At 45.9% G+C, this 14218-nt stretch overlaps 1 protein-coding gene across 2 annotated transcripts; it reads left to right on the forward strand.

Annotated features, from left to right (window-relative positions):
• The first annotated feature begins 1290 nt into the window (after positions 1-1290).
• LOC118419504 (fatty acyl-CoA hydrolase precursor, medium chain-like) lies at positions 1291-14198 on the forward strand. 2 transcript variants are annotated; one of them, XM_035825912.1, is made up of 9 exons: positions 1291-1382; positions 4394-4582; positions 7813-7984; positions 8591-8750; positions 9120-9229; positions 9347-9947; positions 10714-10858; positions 11386-11614; positions 12144-14198. In XM_035825912.1, the coding sequence occupies exons 2-9, from the start codon at positions 4432-4434 to the stop codon at positions 12406-12408; spliced, it is 1833 nt and encodes a 610-aa protein (XP_035681805.1). In that variant the 5' UTR covers positions 1291-1382; positions 4394-4431; the 3' UTR covers positions 12409-14198. The 2 variants fall into 2 exon arrangements, with proteins under 2 accessions (XP_035681805.1, XP_035681804.1); XM_035825911.1 differs by lacking the exon at positions 1291-1382 and having other exon boundaries at positions 3992-4582.
• The last annotated feature ends 20 nt before the right edge of the window (positions 14199-14218 follow it).

Genomic DNA, 14218 nt, shown 5'->3' on the forward strand with positions numbered 1-14218 from the left:
GCTGATTTCGCTGTTAATGCGTACAGGACTGTGTTTTAAAATTGGCAGTGATAGGTATGTTACTATTAGCTTTTAAGTAGTTTTTTGGTATAAGCTGATGTGATGTGTTCTGTATGCGATATAAACATCGAGTCATACACCATAGAAAACATCACAACCGACATAAACCATAATTAGGTCACAGAGTATGTTACCTATGGTCACTTGTTATGCATTTGATTTTGGTCGTGAGTTTTGGTTGCCCTTCATAGTACGTTATATTGAAGACTCTCTTTTAATATTTGGCAGAGTCACGGTAATCTCCAAGCAGATTCCTCCGGTGGCATAAAACAGTAACATAAGCTGGGGAAGGACTTCAGCCGGCAGAGGGGTAAAATTTGCCACCGCGAATAAAGTTTTATGTACATGTGCTTAGAATATTGTTATTGATTGCTATTCTTTCCATGTCAAATTTCATTTGTATTGTCAACAGGGCTAGCTAGCTCTTTGTAATAGCCACCGGCAAGTTGGACAGCCCTGTTTGTGTGAGTGTTGAACAGCCCAAATAGAAAAATAGATATTTCAGACGTTCACCTGCAGTCTAGCAGGAACCGCTAGGTCGCATGTGTGAGAGGGTCCATTTGGGCCACTAAGGCCTCGTCCCTGCATTACTATGGTCTAAAAAAATGATTGGGCACCAAAGCGTGTGTTTAGCTGGAACATAAATTTCCTATCATCGATCCCACCTGACGCAAAAAGATTTCAGACGAAAGCTTGTTTACTAGTATTACAGAAATGATTAGGTGAAAGGAAAGTTTCTTTGCCAGTGTCGACTTCGTGGCTTCCTTTATACAGTGAGCCATGTTTTTGTAACAGGTGCAAGGACAGCGATGAATCCGGCTATCAGTACATCAGATAGACGTGTAAACGTACAAACTGTAGCCACTTGTAGATTGAGCTGAGGTATTTCTGTCACTGTATACAGTTATAAAGTCAATACTTCTCCATCCGTACGTTGTGAATGAAGGCAACCAAAAGCCTTCACCTTACCACATGAATATTCGCATTTCTGAAAGACGTTCCTAAACGGGATGCAGTTCATAAACTGTGCGAGCTGATTCACGTTCGTTATTCAGGTAGGGCCCTCAAAGTCAAAGTCAAAAGCGCGACAAAGTCATCGGCATTGTTCTAATATTCACAACGCAGACAGTTGGTAACAAGGAGTACTTGTGTACAATTCATTTTTTAGACGAATTAGATTGATCGGTGGCAGCGGTGTTTATCAATTTAAGACCTTGGGACATCACAGTAGGGGAGTTCACCCTCACTGCGAATCATGATTCCGCCAACATTCCGAAACAAGCGGTGAAGTTTCATTCTTTTCCACCGACGGCCCAAGAAAGGTAAGACTAACGTGCTTCATCCATGGATACGTGTTTAACATTGGCTATTTACCAGGTGCCTGACCATCAATAGACTTACGAAGAAGCCTTCCGACGGCCGAATGACTCAAAATGATTGGTTATCTTAGGTTATAGGACACAGGTTAATGCAGGCAGTAGTAACAGTACCTGTAGTACAATGTAGTAATAATATCTACACTATGCCGTATTTGATTTATCCATCGATTTGGAACGCTAGTATAAAAATTAGGATAGCGAGTGTATTTAGGAGCCCCGGTAGAAATAGGATGGTACCCAGGCCAGGCTAGATTATGCGTCGTATAATCTCAAAAAGTGAAGGCATTTTTGTCCCGCCGGCGCGTGCGTGCGTGCGTGTGCGTGCGTGCGTGTGCGTGTTCGTGTGCGTGCGTGCGTGTGCATGCGTGTGTGTGTGTGTGTGTGTGTGTGTGTGTGTGTGTGTGTGTGTGTTGCATTCAACGCTAGTGCTATCTTCGTTCAATGACAGAATGAGGTTCTTTAACCTCCGTTCTCAGTCGTCCATATACACATATTTCACTTGCAGTAAAAACCACTCATTGCTCATTGCCATGCTATCATCGGTGGAACTGCTAATGGTAATTGACAGTCGAGGTCGGTCCTTCCCAGTTAGGTAACCGTAGTCAGTCAGCTGGAGTCTCAGGTCTTTGACCTCTACGTGATGTAAGGTCAGAGTCATGACCGTTAGGAGACAGGGTCATCCTCGTTACTGGAAGCAGACCTGTTATCACAGTAGGTGGTTAACGGCACCATACAGGCATACATTACCCGCAAGGTGAATGTTTTCGTCAAGGTGGAATTCCAAGGGGAATTACGTAATGGTTATCTAATCGTAGTCACGGGTACATCAAGGAAACTGGTACCCACGGAAGCTAGCCTCCTTCACCGACGTGAAGAGAGCGGCGGTGTTTATTGTTTGGGGGAGCGCTGATTCGTGATATTCAAAATGGGCTACGGTTCTCTATAAAAGTTATTATAGAAATCTTTAGTGACGCGACAAAAGTACAAATATGCAGGGCATGGAAGTCGACCGGGATATAGCGAAAATCGCGAACCAGCGCTCCCAATAAAACCAAACACCACCGCACCGAAAGTCTGCGAAGGAGGCTACAAGGAAGCTTTGTACGCTGATCTATTAAGCAGAGAAAAAAAACGGACGTACTGATAAGCTGTATCAATAAGCAAGCCCTAACATTTACATTGTTATAACAAATGTTTGCATGAAACTGGTGGGCGGACAAGCGATCTTCCCCATCCTACATTCCGAGATCACAATCCCTACAGTATGATACTCAGAAATGCATAAATGTAAGAGGACACTAGTACTGTTCTGTGTAATGTACTTCCCGACAGATCATTATGAACATGAAACACTTAAAGGTCGTGGAGACAGAACATTCTAAGGAGATTTCCAATCCTCGGGGATCTCTCCCCACTGAGAGGCCTTGGCTCAGCACACTCCGTCTTCTAAACAACACCATATTCGGAAAAGGGCCTTGACGTTACTTCCTTGTGACCAATGAAATGATTTACGAAATTTGATGTATCAGGACAAGAGATGATATTCCTTGTCTGAGAAATGTGAATTGGCGACCGATAGTAGAAATAAAGAGATAGAGATAGAGAGAGAGGCAGAAAGAGAGAGAAAGAAGGAGGAAGAGAAATGGGAGAGAGAGAAAAAGGGAGAGGGAGGGTGAGGGAGAAAGATGGAGAGAAAGAAAGAGAGAGAGGCGCCTCCGCTAAAAATGCAACACGGCTCATTTTTCTCTCTTCTTGTGTGGGTTTGGATGCACACCTATAAGATCGGCGGGTATCTACCGAACTCATCATGGACACCCGGGACAAGGTCATTTTATAATGACATCCTGGACAAGGTCAACTACCGCCATGAAGCTTTATTTGAAGTCAGTAAAACACTTTTTCAGAATCATGATAATCTAGGACGTGTAGGACAATGGGCACTTATATTTTCTTTATCTGGCAGACAACCAGAGAAGTCCGCCTAACTGCGCGCCGCATTCATCCTGATCTCTAATCTACCTAAAAACCGAGTCGCAAAACTACCGCTGTGACCGGGAGTTTGTGGGTTCTTGTATTTCGGCAGGTGTTTCCGGGTCAATGCACTAGATGTTACCCAATACCAATTATCGTCTTCCCAGATTCCACTTCTAAAGGTTGATATGCTCGTGTTACGAAAATTTCATAATTCCCGAAAGATTTAATTCTCAACCACGCACCAAATCAGCAGTGTTTAAATATGACACTCTACAGTGCACTGCTTCTTTCAGTTCATACACCTTCCGAAGTTGCCCCGCTGAAATCCACCCTTTTGTGTCTCACGCACACATAATTCAGACAAGAAAGTTAACGTTGTTTGTGGATAATCACAGCCACGCCTGTTTGCAGTTAACGTTACTTATGGTTCACCATACTCTAACCCTCGGCACGTCTACTTGGTTAGAGGATATAGGCTGCCGTCACGTCACTGCAGGCCTCACATCTCCAGCCAAGTCCTGCAGAACTTACCTGTCACAAGTCTGTACTGTTCCCATCTGTTCTTTATCAAGTCACTTAATGCTTATATTGCAGGTTCAATGAAGGTGCATGGGTACAACAGAGGTTACATTTCGGGTCAGACAAACACACCCACCACAACTCCAGTTACCCATTGAAAATAATTGAAGTGACAGCGCCTTCAAGCGTGTGTAATTGTTGGCAGTTTAGATTTTAACTTTATGAACTCAAACCTCAGTTATCCTTTAATGGAGTGCCAGGCCAGTTGGACCAGCACAGAAGGTCGCTTTTCCTCCCCGTGCCACCTGCCAAGCCTGGATACAGCGGCAGTGCCTGTGCCTAGAGCGGGCAGAGGCAACTCGTACCTGGCCTGCTTCTTTGTATTACACCCTCCTCCCCCGGAATTCTTCACAGGACCCCTCGCTGACTTCATCCTTATTTAAGGCGCTGCTTTCTGACAGGTGCCGCGAGAGCTAGCGGTGAAACAGACGGACGAGGCATGCTCAAGAGCAGAGGGACGATTTACGCTATGCAGACCACGGCTGTGTGTTCCTCATTGGTGTGGTGGTGGATCCTCCTCGTCACGTGTCCGGGTCTCCCCAGCGGCCGGCCCGACGACTCGCCGCTACACGACCCGCCTACAGATCAAGGTGAGTGCGACTCCGCTTCGGAAGCATCTGATGCCATATTTTGCGTTATAATATGGTTTATATCGCCACTGAAATATCCACAACACAGTTGTAGTTTGTAGTTCGTGCATGTAATAGATTGGTATTACCGGAGCATGTAACTAGCCTCCTTTCAGGCAGGTCTTTTAGGAGCGTTGGCCTTTATTTTGAAGGGCGCGCTGGTTTCAGTCGATTTTCAGAGGCCACTATGTCGAATGATCAAAACCTGATCCCCGCTGCACTAGAGACCCTGGCCTGATGTTGAAAATCGCAAATCAGCGCCCTTCCCCCGGATAATCGATAAAAACCAGCACTCCTATAGGGCCTGCAAAATAGGCTAGCTTGCAACGTATGAACGTTGACATTATCACTTGGGCCCTAGGCACCTGTGTGAAACGCTAAGCTAGTCAGTCATAACAAAATATGTTACGTAGCAACCATCGATTATTCTTTTCCTAGGAAAAGCCGCCTGATCGTACTGTCAAGAATAACCTTTACTATCCCGTAACTGACAGTGTACGGCAGAATGCTGTATCTGAAAATACCATCAACATTACAACACTTCTTGCCGCTATATGCCCTATTCCCCGATCGAGCGTTGTGAATTCCCGCTCTTGCATCGTAATACCCGGAAGCATTAAGCCATTTCAAAAAAATCAGAGTGTCAAGTGTCAAGTACACACGACGTGATTAGTATTCCCTAGGTAGACCCAGAGTAGTCACGACGGGTCCATGCGAGTGGGCGGAACTTCTGTTCCACACAGAAAAGGTGAAACTGAAAGTATTTTTCCTGAAATAGCCCGCCAACTAATGTAGGTGAAAGTGTCACGTTGTGTGCAGCCTGATGCCTTCAAGGCATCCCCCGAATGCTAACTGTTGTGTAAACCAGCGAGACGGCAATTCAGCCAGAACATCGATAAACGCGTTGAGAGAGTTTCCTCGCACTGCCACGCTTTGTATCCCCAAGCTGATGTGGAAAATCCCTCCTATGTGCACTGGGTAACAAACTTGGACCTACGGGAGATACTTATAGTGTCCTCTAATTCCTCAGGATTCTTTACCCTTTTACATTGTACATGTACAGTAAACTCTACCTGGTAGTTTATCCATTTTCTGCGAAATTTAATCCCCTCAGGGGATTTGATTTCGCCGAAAAATGGATAAACTACCAGGTAGGCCTCGAACTTTCCCCTTTTACAACAATCTTGTGTTTTTCACGAGTTAGTAGCCTGGTATCTAGCCTAGCCGTGGCCGTATCATAGCTCTCGAGTCTTTCCTGTATTACAGACGTACGTATTTACAGAGAGGACAGAAGAGACTCGGGAGCTATAATACATCTGGATTAGTGGATGGATACCAGGCTATTGAATTGGCCCATACCTAACCTGTTCTACTCAGACCGTAAACCTGTGGTGCCCATCCCTAGCTGTCTTCTCCCTTCCTGCTAATCTCCAAGCAGATCCTACGGTAGCATAACATAGTATCAAAAGGTGGCCAGAGGAGTGAAGCCGGCCTAGGAGTGTGAATGCTACCGATGCCCGTCTGACTCCCTTTGGTCGGCTATACTCCTTGGCCAGCTTTGAAACTATCTTATGGCACCGTAGGATCTGCTTGGAGATTACATTCCCCGCTCTCCGCGTATCTTGAAGTGGACCGAAGATAACAACGTTAACGGCTATCGTTATTCCTTATTAGCGACGATAATGTACCTATCTCTGTCTGGCCCGACTCCCTGTCTAACGCCTGATATATACCAGATACATTGACTTGACAGGTTCTAACGATGCAATTTCACACCAATAATACAAACGAAGCGACGCCCACGGGATGTTTACGTACGTCAGTTTGCTGAAGGACGAACGGCAGGGAGGAAGGAGGGTCTGCATGAGGCTTGACTAGTCGCGACTGCTCTTTTCTGGCTCCATTCGCAGATTTCTGGAGCGGCGGCGTTTATCAACGGTTTTTGGGGAGCGCTGATTCACGATTTTCAACTGTGGGCCGAGGTATAATCTCCAAGCAGATCCTACGGTGGCATATTAGAGATAGTATCAAATGCTGGCAGAGGAGTGAAGTCAGGATTGGAGTGTGTATTCTCCGGAAGTATAGAAACTACTAGGCCGGCTTCATCTTATGCTACCGTTGCTATAGGATCTACTTGGAGATTATAAAGGTTCTAAAGTGGGGAAGGAGGGTCTTGTGGCACACACGGAAACTCCGTTTCCCACTATAGCCCATGTTACTACTATTCTTACTAATGTTAGCCTCCGTTGCATTCTGCTAACGGTGCTGTTTTTTTCGTGGTTCGCGAATCAGCGCCTGAAAGAGACTGAAACGGAGCCCATGTTAAAAATCGCGAATCGCGAAATCACAGACTACCGGCAAGAGAAGACATCGCACGCATTTTCTAGGACAGTCAGACTCATCTAACAGCTAGATAGCGTCTCGGACGTAGACCTTTATACTCAGTTGAGAACAGTGACGTGTGTTGCACACTACACAAAGTTACACTACACAGCGATATGTCTCGCAGCATGCATATGCTTCGTTATGTCAAGGAGGTTGTATTCACGAAAATAAGATCCGTTATGTACTCAATTGCAAGTTGTGTTGTCTGTTGATTCTTCAGTCCGCCCTTCTATGCTACATTATATACATATAACCAGCATTTGAAGGGGCCAGCTCACAAAAATATGTGCTTTGTAATGCATTGCCGTTACCTAACAGTCAGTAATCGACGGACAATAGGTGTGAAATATTCCTCCCTACCTCTCGCGTGCCATCAGTTTAGTGTTAATTATTTACTCTGCATCTGAAAGAACCGACTTCATGGGCGTTGACCTCGCTAGAAATCTAGTTCATGTGATTAAGAGACGAGCCCCCCCCCCCCCCCCCCCGGAAAAAACTAACACCGCGGCTCCTGAAGGCTGAGAAGGAGGCCAGCTTAAATGGCCGCTTTACTAAGTTCTACGTAGAACGTCAGTGATTTGTCATCCTAGATTCATCGTCAAGCATTATTGATAAACTACATGTAGAAGAAAAAGACGTACTACTTCCTCGTACATAACGAGGCGTACAAACTGATCCAGTGTGAACCAAGTATCTGCTTGAAGATTAAACATTGTGAAAAAATATCTTACAAGACGATGATAAGGACAGGTAATGATATTATTGATGAATCCAAGACGTTGAGTTTTATCTAATTTCTGATCCAGATGAGGATGTCTTGGCGTCCACCGTGAGCGGGAGCCTGCGGGGTAGAACAGAGCGAGTGACGGACAGCAGGACCCAGGTGTACATGTTCCTGGGGGTGCCCTACGCCAGGCCGCCGCTGGGAGAGTTACGGTTCCACGCCCCCCTCCCTCATCCGCCTTGGACAGGTGTCAGGTACGACGTTTAGTTTGAACCTTTGTCTATTCATGAAATCCCAAATCGGCCTGCAAGCCGTTTTCTTATTGATGTAATGGGGGACGAGGCAAGGGTCAGAAAAGTTATCAGAAAAGTTAGAGGCACAGTTTACGTTTACATCGTTTGAAGTCCTCACCGTACCCTTATGAGTCTTGTAAGTCTATAAGTCTCTATACACAATTTTTACATACATGGTACAAAATGCATTTATTTCTTATATCAAACCTTCATGACACGTCAGTCAGAAAGGTTAACATCATTTGGCGAGTGTATGATGTCATGGAAGCCTAGTTAATGTTTATTACAGTATCACTTGACTTACTAAGTAACTAAGCACTAAACATCAGTAACGGCAAGCTTTTATACATTGATATACTTTGAATGATATAACGCTAGTTAACCTTTATCCGCGGGGTAACCTATATCCGTTGTTTATAAAAGCAGGGTGATTTGGGATATCAACAAACTTTGAAACCATCGTCCGTTGACTTGATATCCATAAGCAACCTACTTCAGAACAACGGATATAGGTTACTCCACGGATATAGGTGAACTACAAACCACGCGTCCCGCAACTTTCTTTAGAAATGCTACCCAGCACGGCGCTCACTGTGTCCAGGACATCCCGAAAGGCCAGCGGTTCTACCACAGCATCCCGCTGTTCATGCCGCATGACAGGATCAGCGAGGACTGCCTGTTCCTGGACGTGTACACACCGACCATGGACGCTTCGGCCCGGCTAGCGGTACGTACGTCAGATATCCTATCAGATACGACCGTGTTGTCGCCTCAGTTGCTTCTTTCTATGACCGGTTTGTTTGGGGGCTTGTTTCACTTCCGTTTTCTGTATAACAATTTCTATGCTGAGATTTTGATGCCTACAAGGTCCTAAGATAGCATTTTCCGTAACATAGCAGCTGAATTCTGGAGGGTATATGCGCGCCTGCCCCATGTCCAGGAATACTGGCCCCAGTTTACGATAACCCGTCTGTGATCCAGCCTATATGGGAGAAGGATTCTGCCATCACTGATCTGGAAAGCACACATTTTTCAGAATCCCTGACCCTAACACATGTATGTCAAGGTGTAATGAAAGTTAAAGATGTTGTTGTAGGTGCTGTTCTTCATACATGGCGGGGGTTTGTTCAGCGGCGGCGGTGCGCAGTACGATGGCCGGGCCCTAGCCGCGATGGGAAACATCGTCGTTGTCATTATAAACTACAGGTGGGTGCATATAACATTGAGTCTGAGACAACCGTAATTCATCAAAAGGTTAACTTTGATCATTTGCATCTTCACAGGCGCTCATTTCTATAAAAACCGTCCTTTCTGCCGATGCAGGTTGGGTGTCCTTGGATTTTCGGGAATCGGGGGACAGTGGAACGTCGGGTTCTTAGACCAGATCAGTGCGCTCCGTTGGGTGCAGCATAACATCCATGCCTTCGGCGGAGACCCCGGGCGGGTGACCATAGCAGGGCAGTCTGCGGGCGGGCTGAGCGTTGGACTGTTGGTGCTCTCCCCTCTCACCGACGGATTGTTCCGCCGGGCAATATCCCAGAGTGGAGCGGCCACGACACTACCGACCAATATGAACAGAGACCAGACGGTGAACCGGTTCGTCTTGCTGTCGGGAATGTGCCGTCATCTCTCTCCTCCGGAAACGCTGGAATGTCTGAGAAATGCATCGATAGAAGATTTCGTGAAGGTCCGGCCCTTAACGGCGTGGAACCAGCCTGTCGTAGACGGCTCCTTCCTTCCGGATCAGCCGAGAACGCTACTGAAGAACGGGCCGGCGAAGAACATCGAGTATCTCATGGGTGTCACCAACCACGAGCTGGGACATATCGTTGCGCAAGACAGTTCCTGGCACTTCAACACTTTTGAGAAGGACAGAGACCAAATGCGGACAACAATCTCCCTTGGATACGGGAACTATTTCCAGGTGAGATACCAATAACTTTCCCCTTCACGTTTTTTCTTCCTCAGGCATCACGCGACAATTCGTTGCAGCAGAGACACTATGTCCCTACCACTGCATAAAGGGGAATACGAAAACTGACTAAGTATGCGACTAGTTGCTAAATATCTCAGGAAGAATGGACATAGGTCCACCCCCCACCCCCCGCACTGGCTGTTCTGGTGATCATAGTGCAGGGGCGTGTTTGTGAAACTTCCAAAGAGGATAGCTAAAGAAGGTGTTGAAGGACCATCGCCAATTTGGTCAAATAGCTAAGGCAGACCCGTGCACAACTGAAAATAGGACAATATGTACATACTATATGTAATGAGGAAATTGTATCATTTAATTGATCACCTGATGTTCCGTTTAAGCTAAGTGCACAACCCGCCGTACGTGCAAATACGTGCTGTCTACGTGCCAAAACGTGGGCATGCTTTTAGGACCCGTAAGTGGTAAGTACCGCCTCCGTACGAACTTCTAGGGAATCCGGCGGATTTTGGAGCACGCAGACACGCCGTAGAACTTTACGTGCAGGCAAGACTTACTAACACCTTGTGCACCCGTGCGCGTGACGTGCATTGACGTACTCTCTCCCTGCTCTTGCCAGTCGCTCCCCACGTTTTCAGACAACGTACGGACAAAGTGCACGTACGGCGGGCTGTGCCCTTAGCTTTAGGTACACCGCCCTAGCTATAGATTGAATTGTAACCGTTCTTCTCGCCACTTAATTCCATCAATTCTTCCCCAGTGTTTTAAGTGGGGAGTCGACCTGAAAAAGTTCATCTCCGACCCCCTGCTGGACCTGTACATGGCGGAACAGGACCCGCTGATGCAGGTCCTCGGAGATATCATCATGACTGCCCCAACTGTCAACACCGCCAGGTACAGAACAGGTGAGACATGGCACGATACATGTAGGGCAGCACACATATCCACTTCACGTGAGCACGAAGTACCAAGGTATGGCACTTCACGTGAGGTGTGGCCCTGTTACACCGACCGGACCCCCCACCCCCACCCCGAACACTTGCAACCTTCTCCAGACCTTGGTCGGGAGTCGGTTGGGAGCCGATCTGCCATGGTTGACAATTCGTCTGCAAGGTTGGCTACTCGTCGGTCGGCTGTTGTAGCCAAATCATTTCAAAATGTTTAAAACATTCTGGGGGCCCGTGTTTGGGAGAGGACGGAAGATCTGGAATGGGTTGGGAAATTGTTAGTGACTTGATAACTGGTTGGTACCTGGTAGGAAGCACGGATATACAGTATAAAAGTATGGATAACTTTATCTGAAAACGGAAAATCGTTGTCGACGATCGGCTGGGAATATGAGATGTGGTGCTGCACCGTGACATATAGATACACGTCGTAGGATATAGCACAAAACATGAGATATGACCCTTAATGAGATTTCTCACCTTAGATACTCCCGTGTACCTGTACGAGTTCCAACATCGGCCCTCCTGGCACCACGGCAAGCCCGGCCACGTTAAAGCCGATCACGGCGACGAGCTGCTGTTTGTGTTCGGCGCTCCTTTCTTCGACTGGCCGAGAGACCCTGCAGACCCGGCCTGGCGAGTCAACTTCACGGAGGGGGAGAGAGTTCTCAGCCGGAAGATTCTGACCTATTGGACAAACTTCGTGAAAACTGGGTAAGCAAGGGGTACATTTGATTGTGGACTTCCCATGTTTAGTAGGGCTTCCTTAAGTATGCCATGGAGAGTCCAGGCTGCAGGCCTCTTATTGGGAACAATATTTATTAAATACAGTCACTAGCCTGAGTGCCAATCCTTTCGCCTGCTAACGAAAGAATTGAGCCAGTGGTCACTAGGCAGGCTGGCACTCAGGCTAGGCCTTTACTTAGGTGAAAATGATGATAATGATTGCTTAGCTTCAGTTGGGACGTCCCTCGGACAGGGCGTTAAATGGAGGTCTCGTGTCTGAGGAGTGCATGATGGGAAGCAGTCGTTGAAATATCGCAACCAAAGGTGTTGGTGTTACCATTTAACGTATTTAGTACCCTCTTCCCGAGGAAATTGTTCTTAAATGCCCATGAATGACAGCCATTTCTGTTTGATCGTTGTTTCTTTTCTGTAGAAATCTAAGAGATCGTGAGATGTCCTTGTCCCTTTGTCGTGTCAATGATCATAATCAAACGAACTTGACCTTCGTCTTCCACAGGGACCCCAACAGGGGAGACACGGAACCCACATCCACGTTTGACCTTGAAACATGGCCCAGCTACTCCCATGAAGACCAGGAATATCTTCAACTTGACCTTGATATGTCAACAGACCATCGTTTAAAGGAAGAAAAGGTCAAACGAATCAACGACATGCTGATGTGTTCGAATTCGTCGGCCAGTTCGTCTGGACTGGACAGGACTTGGACAATAACGACGCTCTGTCTCCTGATGTTATTCTTGTATTATGATGGATTTCTTTAAAATCAGAACACTACAATGCAGAGCTTGCACGGCTGTGTGGCCTAAGGGCTAAGTAAGTGAAGAATGGTGTGCTTTGACTGGATGACTGTTGCGTTGATGTTGTAAGAGTGAGTCATCCAAAGTTTGAGTTTGAATAAGCGCTACCTTTGGACGACACAATGATGCTCAGAACTCTTTGATATGTAAATAAAATCGCAAAACCCACAAATAAGAGAAACAGTGGAGCGTTTCGTCTTCCTCTACTTCCAAAAAAGAACCTTCGAATTCCTTGTCTACATATAGCCGACACGAGTATTTGAACAGCCCATTGTTACTACTCAATCACTCTTCCGGTCACATCTGTTTCCTATGTGGATATTACTACTTAGCCTTGGGGCAAGAACTTGAAAAGTGATCTTTCTATGATTAAAAACCAATCAGCTAGTAAGAAGGGCATGGCACCGCGAACTTTGAACCCTCCGAACTGCCTGTGACTGGTCATCAGATACAGGTTGCTATGGAACAGTGCGAATCAGGAAGCAAGTTTCTGTGACCTTCCCTTCATTAGACGTGGTTTATGAGGTATACTGAGAAGTCGCTACTTTTGATTAAATCATAAGTTACGTCTCACCCGTCAAACACAACCTGCCTCTTCAACTGAACTTTAAAGGCCTAGGGTACCAGAATACAGATGATATCAAAACAACGGCCTGTCCAAATCCATTGCAGAAATCATGAAGCGCCGCGCAATCATGTTGGCCACACCTCTCAGACCTCATTTTGTGAATTTTGATGAATATCTGAATAAATAAACGTTATACAAGTAAGGAGACCTGTGGCTCAGAAACTACCACAGGCCTTGTTGATGCTCAACTTAATCCCCATGAAGGTGGCCGTTCAGCCGGGCTTTGTTACAAAATTTCCCGAGGATCCAACTTCAAGCATATTTTGGCGAAGGTTACCAGTGTCGCCAAATAGCGGCCACTCAACCAACGGCAAATAATTTTGGAAACGGTCATATGTTTTAGGTAGCATTCACTACCTTTTGTCAGTGATACTGAGACGTTATACACGTGTCAAATCATATTGGACCTTGAATCTATCTAGCCAAACCATAAACTGCAATCTATCAGGTTTAAAGTTGGACACTTTGTTAGTTTCTATCACGTTCAGTAAGGTTCAAAGGTCTTTGAAAGATTTAAGTTGAAAATATTGAGTTCAGTACAGTTCAAAACATCTTTCCTGAGAACACCTTGGCCATTAAATCAACAATAAACTGGCACAAATGTACATAGACTTTTTGCAGCTGGGGAGTTCTTAAATTTGCCCAAAGCATCAGAAATAACCCGAATTTGATGCTTGCCTGCTTCAAAATTGAGTTAACAATCAATAGAAGAAATCTATTGCCGTGCTGTGAGTTTCATTCCACTGAAGGTAATGCCATCAAGTCAGGTCACTACTTAAGAAAGGTGTGGGGAGCTGTGCTGATAATTACATTTCCCATAATTCTACGTACTGGTTATTTTAGGCAACTAATAATCCATGCCGTTCCTTTCAAATAGGTAATTGAATTTACATGTACTTATGACTGCTGCAGGCAGCTGCAAGTTGCTCAACTTAAACCTTCCCATTGCTGCCAAGAAGCATGCACAATTCCTCGGCCGGTCTCCAACTAATGACTTTGGAAATGTTGCCAGGTAAAGTTTAACTCATTCTCCAATGCAGAAGGACCAGGGTCATTATTTACTTAAGGAGTTACTATAACACAGATTCATCCGTGATGTAGGAGAATGGGTAAACTTGAAAACTGTGCATTGAACTGCAGTCATGA

This window comes from Branchiostoma floridae, chromosome 7, assembly GCF_000003815.2.
Source record: "Branchiostoma floridae strain S238N-H82 chromosome 7, Bfl_VNyyK, whole genome shotgun sequence".
Taxonomy (NCBI): domain Eukaryota; kingdom Metazoa; phylum Chordata; class Leptocardii; order Amphioxiformes; family Branchiostomatidae; genus Branchiostoma; species Branchiostoma floridae.

Coding starts and splice junctions, on each gene's coding strand:
- LOC118419504 (XM_035825912.1), top strand. CDS start 4,432: ATGCTCAAGAGCAGAGGGACGATTTACGCTATGCAGACCACGGCTGTG. Junction 4,583..7,812: donor CGACCCGCCTACAGATCAAG/GTGAGTGCGACT, acceptor TTTCTGATCCAG/ATGAGGATGTCTTGGCGTCC. Junction 8,751..9,119: donor ACGCTTCGGCCCGGCTAGCG/GTACGTACGTCA, acceptor ATGTTGTTGTAG/GTGCTGTTCTTCATACATGG.